The following is an 11,705-nucleotide window of genomic DNA, read 5'->3' as shown; positions in this document are numbered from 1 at the left end:
CTACTGAGTGGTTGCCCCATCCCAAAAGTGGCGTAGCATCAACAGCAGGCACATGAATACATTCACAATCAATGCACGTTTTAAAAATTCACATCTCCGTAAAAGCAGGAACATTCTTTTGTGCTATCAAAATTATTCTGACTGTGATCTCTGTAGTTTGAGCACGCTTCTCTGGAGAACTGGAGGTGGGAAAGGAGGAGTGTGAAAAGGGTGGAATATACTCAGTTTATAAAATCCAAATGTGTTAATTGTAAATAAAAGATGGAGATGCAAAAGGTGATACAATATCTCCTATTCATTGCCATCTGCAAGTTCACAGGAGTTTTTCATATGTGGAATTATTTGAACCATATTCATAGGCTGTAAACCTGACTGCAAACAAAAACATGTTGTTGCTTATGCCTGTCTGCTTGTGAATTATGAAGCATGCCAGTATATTCTTTGGCATATCCTAGTTACAACAGCATCTGTCCTGCATAAGTAGCCCTTTTGACCGCTGGAGCTACCTGATTTTTCTGAGGTGCTGTGCGGGCAGCCCCCAAAGCTCCAGCCAGCAAGTTCTGATGGGAAGGCAGGCAGTGAACACTCCGCATCACCGTGGTTTGTAACACCTGAATGTCACTCTAAAGTGATTTTTGATTGTACAGCATTGTTGAGAAGCTACTAGTTCTCCTTAAAAATCTTGCCCTTGGTGTCATCTGGTTTACTGGGAAATATCTTATTCCAGTTTGCTGTTCTGTTTTCCGAGTAATTAATCTTTGGGTTTATTGTGAAAAGCAGAGGGAATGATTCATTCCTTTGTAAAACTAGAGGTAGCTGATAGGAGAGGCATTCAGAAGTTCTGGCAGGTGATAAATTATTCTTTGCACCTGCATGAAGAATCGTAGTTTGGATGCTTCCCTGAAGCTAAATTTGTGCCAAAAAAATACACTGGTATGGTAGTGGCGGGCAGCAGCCTGGCACCTGGGGTGGTGGCTGTGAGAAGGGTTTCTCTGTGGCCAAACCCCTCTGCTTTAGAACTTCAGTTTGCGTTTGCTTACCAGAGCTTGAAAACTAGAATGATAGTGAAGTATTTTGGAGGAGGAAAAAAAAGTTCTAAACCTGTATGTAAATAAATATGGGATTTAAGTGTAACGTGAAGTATGGTGGTACGATGCATAGCACTTTGATGTTTAACATCCAAAACCTGAGTCTCTTATAGAAGAGGGTTGATCTGTCTGACTCACTGAGGCATCCTATAATGTGTAGTTATATTTATCTATCAAAACAAATCAAATATGCATCAATGTATTTTATAATGCAAGCTTTTCTATACTGTCTATATGAGAATCTTAGAACAAAATAGGTTCAAAAGCAGGTCTTAGAACAAAAGCAGGTTCTTGCATGCCAGAGAATTATTTAGTATCAAAAAAGGAGAAAAATAGAACTCAGAAGACCCTGTGCAGGTGCAAAATTACTCTCCTTGTCCGACTTTGTGAGAGAAGTGGGGTTTTGGTTGCACCACCCCCCACCCAGTATTTTCAAAATCTAGAGCTAATGGATTGGATGATGTTATCAGGGATCAATTAAATTCAGCAAACAATATAAAGCTCATACTGCAGCTTCTGCTTCATTTAAACACTGTTTGGACAATGTGAATCACCCGTTTATGAGGACAGAGGCTGTCATAAAGGCTACGATGTCTAGCATAGTTCAGTGACTCGCAAACACTTTCTAAAAGTCTGTCGAAACCTTACAGCCTTCTCTCGTCACTAGAAGGCGTCAGGTGGGTGGGTGTCAGACTGCATAGAGCAAAATTGTTTTGACTGAACAAAATATATTTTCCTGTCTTTGTGAAATACTGAAACTGGAGCAAGTTTTATTTAAGATAGTATTGACTTTCTTCTGAAAAGTAGTATGAAATTCATTATCTGTAACTTTCTTGATGTGAAGGTTCACAGCTGGGCTGTGGAGGCTGCTGTTTTTCCAAAGATCCTTACTTCCCTTTCTATACAACAAGCAAAGATACTGCTTGGGCTCTCAGAGGATAAATTTGGTTATATTTGACTGACATTAAGGCACTACAATTACAAAGACTGTATAAAAAAGCCCAGCCTAACCAGAAACAACGCATTTGCTTCAGTCTCTGTATTTGCATGCAGGTAGAACTTTCCCTCACCTTAAGTGTAACTAAGCAAGGAAGTCGCATTGATGTACTGAATCATATCCAAAACCAACTTACCCCTTGGGAATGAGGTCCTTAAAGATTTTAAAATGCTTACCTCTTGGAACTGCATTAAGGTTATTTCTTTCAACTGACAATACTTTCAAAGCAGGCAGGAAACGATCAACTTTTCCGTACTTTTCAGACCCATGTGCAGGCGTAGGAATGTCCAGTGTGAGGGTGTGGATGGCATTACTGTTGAGGTTTAGAGTTTCTAAAACAGGTAAATTTCTACAAGTAGTTAAGGAGAGTTCAGAAATCAGGTTGTTACTGAGATTCAGGTGTTTTAGCATCCATTCTTCATTCCTTCCATCAGTGCACAGAAAAGTTTTAATATCATTGTAACTAAAATCAGCCGTTATTGCTGTTTGTGGTATACCTTCTGGAACAGTAGACATTCCGGTAAAAGAACAATTCAGTAAGAACACCCCATCCCACCGGCAGTCTGAATGGTGATGTATGTCAAGAACAATCCGCTGTGACTTGGTTCCCACTGATCCAGGAAGATTAAAGTAAAGGACCACAGCTATGACACTCAAGTGACGGTTATCCATAATATCTATACATAAAATGTAAAATTATGGTAAATGCAGCATAACAAGAGTTAAACAGAAAGTGGAAATACTTTGACATTAAAAAAAAATCACCACCAAACAAATAGCCAAAGCATTACCAACGTTCTGCCTTAAAGATTCAGTTTTGGAGTCTTAGGTATTTTTCAAAAAGAACACTCATAACATGGTAACCTTCCGCCTCCCTCCACCTCTCCCAAAAAAACCAAGCCGAACCTTTTCTTTCTTTTCCAGCCCTTCGGTCGAGAAACACAGCTTCTCAGGAACTTGTGAGCTAACAACAGTGGAGACTTTTGAACTCTACTTCCGGTATTGTACACAATTGCCACTGAGCAAAGTCCACCACACAATCCATGACGAATAGATGTGGAATGATTTTCATACTTACAGGTAATAAAATACTAGTTTCCCTGTCAATAACACAAAAACGTATTTTTAACAGAAAACTACATTCTTACAAATAACACTTCTGAATCACAGCTGCATCTTAGAATTTATTGTTTCATTTCAAAACAAAGATTAGAAATTCAATTGTCTTTCACCTATTGAAACAACCATGACCTTTGCATATGCTGAGAACTCTTCACATGTAAGTTGTTTCAACACACCCAGTATGGTATTTTACACAGAGGCATGGAGAATGTACTTGAAACACACAGAATCTTAAGTGCATCTGTGGGATTGAAATAAATAATATGCCACACGATATTTTAAATATGTATAGAAAAAACGTACCTTAGGCAGTTAGAAGATAAACAACACATAAATGCTCAACACAAGGCATGTGTGGTGCCAACATTTCTCAAACTGTGTAGTGAAGGCAACAAAATATATTAACAATACATAAATAGTGGCTAACATATTGATAACTTGCTTCATTTGGTATTTGTATGATTGGTTCTGCTACATTTCAACAAAAAATCCACACTTCAAAACCAATTCTCCAGACCATGATTTAAAAGTACCTTTCTGACAAATCTTTCAGCTATGCTGCATACAGTATTTTAAAAAGAACTCTTTGCTCAATTACAAAAATCCAATACCAGCATATAGGCATGTCAGTATTAACCAGAGAAGAGCTTTAATATGCTCCTCGTATGTAATCTACTTGACTGAGGCAGTATCTGTCATCTTCAAGACCTATTTTAGCTTTGAGGATACTGCTGCTTATATTTTTCTGTGTGTGTGTGTATGTATATTTATATATAAAAAATAAAGTGCAAACTTCCATTAGCATGAGTGAAAATTCTAAAAATGTTACAGTTTATTTCCTCCTCTTAACTCTAACAGGTACTAATTGAGGCACCACTTAGCAGCAAAGATGCGTGCATGTTTTCAGGAAACTGTGTGTTGAAGCGGTTAATAAATATTAACTCTAGTAAAACTGTGAAGCTCATGAGGGCAGTATGCAAAATGTGGGTACCTTCCCATAATCTTTAATGTGAGCAATTAAGTAGCTTCTGCGACATCTTATTCGGTTTATTCTGCTTTTGTTAGAACAGCTGCACTGCTGCCCACCCCCCAAAACCCCAACAACTACTGAGGACCAAAATCTGGCTTTGCCTTTGAGCAAGGAGGGAAACGTGACCCCTCTGACCTGCCATGTGGCATAATGCCTGAGCTAAGGATCCCCCTCTAGAAACCACTTCCACTCACACACATCCTGCATGAGGACTTGCTGACTTCTAGTAAATACAGGAATTGGGATCTTGGATACAAAGTTCTTGTTGCAGCAGGAGCCAATTTGTATTTTGTGGAGGTCTATGTACTTTGAGAGATATAAAACAAGGGTAGGTCGTTTATCTTCCCATAACAAATGACCAATAATGAAGTTAATGTGTAACATTTGCACAACTTTTAGGAAGAGAAGTGTGTGCTTATCTAGAAAAACTTGTCAAAAAGCTGCTTGCAAAGTCACCTTTGTGGCCTCCATTATTAAGGTTACTTGATGCTACTGCAAAACAAAACTATTTTAAACTGAAAAATACATGGGGTGGGGAAAGGAGGAATCTTACCATGAGCTGCTCTATTTTTAGTACAGAACACCTTACCCCTGCAAAAGCAGTTACAAGGCTGTAATAGTTTCCTTAAGGCCCCAGTTCACCATAGACACAGTTTCACTGTTGACAAATTCAGATACACATGTATTTGCTCTGCTGTCACAGGATTCCATACATCACAGACCTGCAGTTTAACTCTGGAACTTAATGGTGAGGTTCTCAGTAATACCTGACACTTATGGGGAAAATGCGATCTGGTCTCAGACATGGCTGCAACAGTCATGCTTTACATTATTACCTGTTGAATAATGGCTTCATGTACTGTTCACATTAAAGCACCCAGGAAAAGGTTTTGTTTTTTCTTTTCGGGTAGTGAGCAAGTTGTAAGTACATCTTTAAAAATGTACTTCTAATATAAACACGTTTCATAAACACTTCACATAAATTAAGCAACAGCAGGATGCCTAAACTGCACAGATAGAATGGGAGCTCAAGCAACACTTCAATAATGGCAAGACTATTTCAACACTGAAGTTGCACTTCCACACTCAATATTACTTCGCAAATATTATTTATGCTAGCATAATTTTTTTAACTACATGAGAATATATGGCAGAAATACTGCAATATTTTAAAGTGAATCTGCCATTACCCCTCTCTCAGTACACATACGGTAAACCACATGATTTTGGGGGAAATCATTGTATCAACCTTTGGCAAGAAATGAAGAGCAGACAAAAATCTGCCGCTTCAGCCATCTTAGGCAAATCCACTTCCAACAACAAATTGACGTTCCTGTTGAAGTACTTCAGATCGCAGTTGTGTTCTCCGCAGCCCTCAAGGTCTTGGGATTTAGGACAAAAACTGCCTCTAAAGGCAACTGAAGGCAGTCAAGATTGTTGCTAAGATCACATTCTTTAAATATATTCTACTGATCCCAATTCAGGAAGGTACTTCAGTATGCATGTAGACCGAAAGCTTACTGAATCAGTGCCACTATCACGGCTAACAGGATGATGACATAATACTGCTGAACGTAGCAGCCTTTGCTTAAAAATATTATGTAATAAATGTTAGTATAAACTGCTGTAAAAACAGAAATCCTTGAAGGCATGCAATTACTCCATACAAATATATGTAAACACAAAAGAGAACTCTCCTGGTAGTGGTTTGTGTTTCAGTGCGTGGCTCCGCACGGATTGACCGAAGTCTGACAACCCATGTTATACCCTGTCACCTGAACCTTGAACAGTGTCCCATCCGCACACATACAGAGCTTGAAACGCAGCCAGTTGCCGTTATTAAACTGTTCCCCGTGAGAAGAACTTGGCAGTCGCGACGGGCTGACCATCACAGTTCCGTTCAGGATAATGCTGTTTTCCTATTAAGAGGGAGAAAAAAAAGTACAACTTCTAATTTAAACAAGGCAGGTTGTTTTTGAAAAGGACAAGCTGATTTACTGAATAAACGACATCTTTAGGATGGCTGTAGAAATCAATAGAATAAAAAAAAAGTACATATGACAAGGTTTCATTTTTCACTTAAATTTGTGAGCAATGCCCATGAACTTCTCAATTATAGTCAGCAATATACTTTGCTATTCCAGAAGTAGGTTGATATTGAGAGAGACAGCACTAGTGTGGCTTTTCACTTTACAGACCTAATATGGACATGAAATGGGAATCGGTGTTTGAATTCATACATGAAATTCATTCACACATGAAATAAAAGTGCATGCATCTCTTGTTTTTTTTATCCTCCTTTAACCTTTTGCATCATTCCATATGCCCTGCAATCTTAACAATCTTCAAAAATCTTAACTGGCAAGTCTTACTGCAGCAGCACAGAACGGAGTGCTCCTAACTGTATGCTCTGCTCCTCTGTCAAAGGTTGCTGACCCCAGTAAAGCCTCCAGAAGCAAAGACGAATTCCCTTTGGTATTTGTTTCAGTGCAGAGGCCAACAGCTTAGCTTTACTTGCATCGTGGGTTTTTAGTGTCTTAACACTAGTAAATTATTGTTACCTGAAAACTCTTGAACCACTAATTAACAGCAAAGTAATAAACTGCCTTTTAAAATCCTACTAAATACACTGACTGCAACTACACTTTCACACGTGACTACTTTGTATAAAATCTGAAACCACATGAAGCTACATCAGTTTATTATCAGCCTGAATTTGAAACTAAGCTGTTCAAAAAGTGCTGATTTGAAATACTTACTGCTTTAAGTTCCATGTTACCCCCCATTCGAAACTCAATGGTCTTGCCTGTGATGAACACACCTTCATTTCCACGGACAATAGCATGGCCATCGACCTTTATGTTTAGATCACTGGTCGCATTGCTGGTAATCTAAGAACATAAACAAAGAAAGTGTATTACAAATCAATGAAAATCTGTCACTTGGGTTTGTCTGAGTAACTTTAATTACCTTAAAAATACTGCTACATAATTTAATAAAAACCCTTCAATGTCCTTTTTGCCCTTCTGCCATTATGCCTGCGAAGCTTCTGCCCATTTGTTATTTTCCACATTCAGATTTAAAACCAAGGATTACTTAATTTTGGAAGGTATGTAAAATAATTTATTTTTGCAATAAAAATAACAATCCATATGACAATTTCACGGGATACGCAGTGAACACTCATAGCGAATACAGGCTTCCTCTTAGGACTGATTATGTAAACTTACTTTTCTGTTTTCATTTAATCTGTTCCTCCTACATATTTATAGGTTTTGTTGTTTTGTTTTTTTTTCCTGGAACGTACTATTTAATTGTTAGCCTTGCAGAGGAAACATGAAGAAGACCAAATTAAAATCTCTTTGTCCTTAACAGGATTGCTCAATGCTTCCTAAGGCACACTCAACTCTATAAAACCACTGATACTACTCTACTAATGTTATACAAAGGAACCATGCACTGTACTCCATCTGTAAAGCCTTTATTGTGAGTGATGATATGCAAGAAATAAATTTTAATCTGTCGTTAAGACCAACATTTTGAACATACACACACTGACATTTAGGTTTTTTAGTTTTCTGATAAATAAAGCACATTTAATGTAGAAACCAAACTAAGAACTTCTTTAACATAGAAGCCATGAACTGACACAACTATAATGCTGTGACTCTTCTCTACACCTTTACTCAGACTTCTGAAATTCTGATTGTATTAATATTTATCTCTAATAGAAGGAAAATGATACATGAAGTTCTGGTCATTGTTTTTGTAAGATCTTACTAGAAACAGAGAAGCTTTTCATAGAAATTTTATTTCTGAAAGTTATCCATGCACAAATGGATAAATAATAAAAAGACACACAGGCCTAGCTGGCAAGATATTCCAGATATTACGCTCATTTAATGATGTCAGTTTTCATTTCTGTTCTAATTTTTAAGGTGATTTACATTGTCAGAGCTGCATTTTTAGCTACATTTATTCAAATTTCTAAATATGCTTGAAAGATTGGATTAGTAAACTTTTTTCCTTATTCTACAACTAAGGCAACTCCATAATGAGCTTTTACAAAAAGTAACTCATAGTTAAAAGAGACATACCCTCTCTGTAGAGGCCTTTTGTACATTCAAGATTTTAACTCCATTTGGCAGGTGAAACTCATGAGTTTCATAGTCTGTGCTGAACAAGGTATTTTGTGTCCGTGGGTCAACAAATTCCATGCCAATATCACTGGTAATAGAAGTTTTGTCTTTTTCCACGCTAAGCTTGGTTGTTCCTTGCTGAAATACAATCTTCAGAAACAAAGTCATGAAGTTAATGATTATTTCAAATACAATGTTTATTAATGATGCGAGTGTAATTCCATAGTGTTGCTCACAAACTTTCAATTCATGATATAACTTACAGGCTGATTATTTCCAGTGATCACCAAATCCTCATTACGTCTGCCTCCTACAGTGCTTTTATATAACGGATGTATAACGCCCATGTCAGAAACTTGCTTAAACCGCAACAAGCCACTCTCATGGAACTCCATACTGTCACAACCATTGGGACCGATTCGAATCACTGCCCAGATAACTAGTGTAATCTGAAAGAGGAACACACATTTTCAAAGATTACTTTGATTGTTTGGATCTTCCCACAACAAGTATTGTATTAACTAGACGTTTTATTTGAAATAATTCTTAGTGCCAGTGTTTAAGTGAGCTTTAGGTGTGAATGTACTTTAGTTTGTTTAATTCCTAATGGAAACATCAGAATACTGTTAATTATGAAAAGCATTTACATGGTTTTTAGACTCATCTGAAATGGTAACTAAAATAATTTGTACATATTTGAAATTAAATCACATCCATAATTAAATCCTTTTGCTGTTTAAGGGCAACCACGGTATCATTAGCTAAACAAATTTCCTGAACAAAGTAGCTCAGCTTAGGATATACTTACCCTTGAACTACAAGAAAGCACCTTTACAGGTGGGTGTCCAATTATGAAAAATAATTCATTACTTCTCATTGATCAAGCCACAAAAATGTGGTAATTACCACAATGAAGGTTTAAAGTGCAGTGGCTGATTAATTCTGAATGCTCATGCGCAGCTCTGCTATTGTATGTAAAATGTTACTGGCATAACAGTTTATCCTGAATGCATTTGTACTGCGCTAATAACACTTCACACTTAGTAACCTGCTGTTACTAACTTTTGGGAATGGCGAGACACTTTCAAGGTTCCTAATTCTGTGTTGGATAAATGGTAGGTTCCTTGCTGAGACGATGATAACTGAAATAATCATGAACTTATAAGATTCTTCCATCTAATCTTGCTCAGACTACAAAAGAACAAAAAAGAGAGGAGAAAAAAGAGAAATCTCCTTCAGTACATTTTAAGCCCTTCTCAGCCATAATGGAATTTATTTCTCTAACAAACTGTCAAAATGAAGTACGTCCTAATATTGCTTACAGCCTAAGTATTATACTCACAATCAGATTGATGACAGCCAAAATAAAGAGAAGAACAATCACACAAATGGCCAAGTTGCCTTTCCTGCCACGTAACCCTGTCTTATGGAGACGGTCTTCATCAATTGGAATGTATCCTGCTTTAAAGTTACTGTTGTGCTCCTTATTAATGTTCCTGCGTTCCACAGCTTTCTCCCGCATAGACTTCTTCACTGGGCCATTAGAACTTTGCTATAATACAAAGCATGGATTAGCTGTTATAAGGCATGTGAATCTACCAAAATGACACACATCCATATATGCAAAATTTAAATTTGAACTGACTAATGGAATATATTAGCTATTATGTTCAATATGATATTTCAGTCTGCCACTCTGTACTTAGAATACACATGTACAACCACTGCAATCTCTGCTAATGTAATGACTAAAATTAAAATCCAGGTATTTTCAGACAATATATGTTTTTATATCCCATTTTTATCATGGAAGATAGGAATTATTAATGACATTGTTACAGGAAAAAAAAACAGCTGTAAAGAACTTAATCAAGTTTTTACACCTCTGGGATGATACAGGACTTAATCCTGCAGGTCATTTACCAATACACAGGATTTTAGTTCCCCCCATGCTAATGCAGGATAGACTCTCAGTGAGTCTACCCAAAAGGAGTGTGGTGGGTACAGTTTTTAAGTTAGTTTGATAGCACTCAACTTCTACTGCTTGCATCCAGCATTAGGAAAAATACTGTAAGGCTTCAAACATAGCATGGGGAACTTGACCAGCCTAGCTTTAATTTAATCATTTGAAGTTACCAGATTGCAAGGGATACCCCATCAATGTAACACATTAACATGCAGAGGAAACTCTTGTAGATATTCATAGGGAAAATAAACCTTTGACGTATTTTTGTAACTTTGTTCAGATTTTGTTCCACCTTCCTTGAATGGAACAGGTTGCAATTTAAGGGTTCAATTCTTCAAAGAAGGGGCTTTATCTTTTTGATGTGATTAAGTTTGTTCATCTGCAATGAATCCTAAAGCTGCACCTTAAGCTTCCTGCACTTCCATGTGTCTATAATGATTGAATGGGTAAAAATGTCTTGGTTTCTTCTGTTGTCGAAGACCATGGACATGGTGTTAAGAAAGGTGCTTGACCCAAAGAGGTTCATGGAGAGCTTCCTCAATGATGTTCTGGAAGCCACTCTAACCCTGCATAAACTCCAAATTGGCTAGGCAGGGAAACAGAGAAGAGGTCTGTGCTCTGAGGAAAAGAAAACGGAAATCTTGTACAACAGGACAGTAGGTATCTTGTCCTAAGGACAGCATGTTCTTGAAAGGATGCGACAGTGAGGTAAAGCTCCACTGTAGCTTCTTCACCTGGTAAGGCAGCACAACAGCACCAGAACTGGGAGAACATGGTTGAAACGCTGATTGCTGGAACAAGTGCTGGAGCATCCATGCAGAACTAGGCAGTGCTTCCTATGGCACCTGGGGGGAGGCTGGTACAGGACCCCTCAAGAATCTGGGGCTTCCCACCCGCTGCCACCACCGACGCAGAGGCACATCCACAGACTCACTCGGATTAAAAGTCCCGTGGAGAGGCAGGAGCTCTTGAAAGACGAGTCCTTCAACAGCTCGGTTCTTCTCCCTCTGGCTTGCGCGGCGCTGACGGCGTCCCCACCCCACCCCTCGGACTGGGTAACAGTGACTCCCCTTCTGACAAATTTAACTTTCACTCCCGTGAACGCTGAGCCCAAATTTGAGCTTCAGTCTTATTTATACGCTGCCGCTGAGCTACCGTACTTGCGCCGGCCCAACAAGGCGACTGACAGCGCAGTCCTATAAATACCAACCGCACCGACCACCTGCTGCCCGCGTCACTAATTACTGGCAAGTGCCTATTTACGCAAGACAGTTACGTTCCTTTGCAGAAATGCCACAACGCTTTATTTCGAAACCAGAAATTATTTTTCTTCCTCAGAGGTTCTACGCCTGCGGGCTGGACG

General features: G+C 38.3%; 2 protein-coding genes across 2 annotated transcripts in view; both read right to left on the bottom strand.

Annotated features, from left to right (window-relative positions):
• The window catches only part of LRRC66 (leucine rich repeat containing 66), a 7,962-nt gene extending 5,361 nt beyond the window's left edge, over window positions 1-2,601 (bottom strand). Inside the window, exon 1 of the mRNA XM_009705025.1 lies at window positions 2,262-2,601. Within this exon, the coding sequence (XP_009703327.1) occupies window positions 2,262-2,601 (340 nt within the window). The remainder of the gene's footprint in view (window positions 1-2,261) is intronic.
• A 3,083-nt stretch (window positions 2,602-5,684) lies between these two features.
• Window positions 5,685-11,446, bottom strand: SGCB (sarcoglycan, beta (43kDa dystrophin-associated glycoprotein); the record flags this gene model as incomplete). Its single annotated transcript, XM_009705024.1, has 6 exons — window positions 5,685-6,156; window positions 6,997-7,128; window positions 8,335-8,526; window positions 8,640-8,825; window positions 9,719-9,928; window positions 11,277-11,446. Coding segments are annotated over 6 exons (1,094 nt in total), but the record flags the coding sequence as incomplete, so codon positions are not given.
• Between the last annotated feature and the right edge of the window lie 259 nt (window positions 11,447-11,705).

This window comes from Cariama cristata, unplaced genomic scaffold, assembly GCF_000690535.1.
Source record: "Cariama cristata isolate BGI_N322 unplaced genomic scaffold, ASM69053v1 scaffold37747, whole genome shotgun sequence".
In the NCBI taxonomy this organism is placed as follows: domain Eukaryota; kingdom Metazoa; phylum Chordata; class Aves; order Cariamiformes; family Cariamidae; genus Cariama; species Cariama cristata.
Note: the sequence above shows the minus strand (reverse complement) of the source record. Positions and strands in the feature narration are given on the sequence as shown.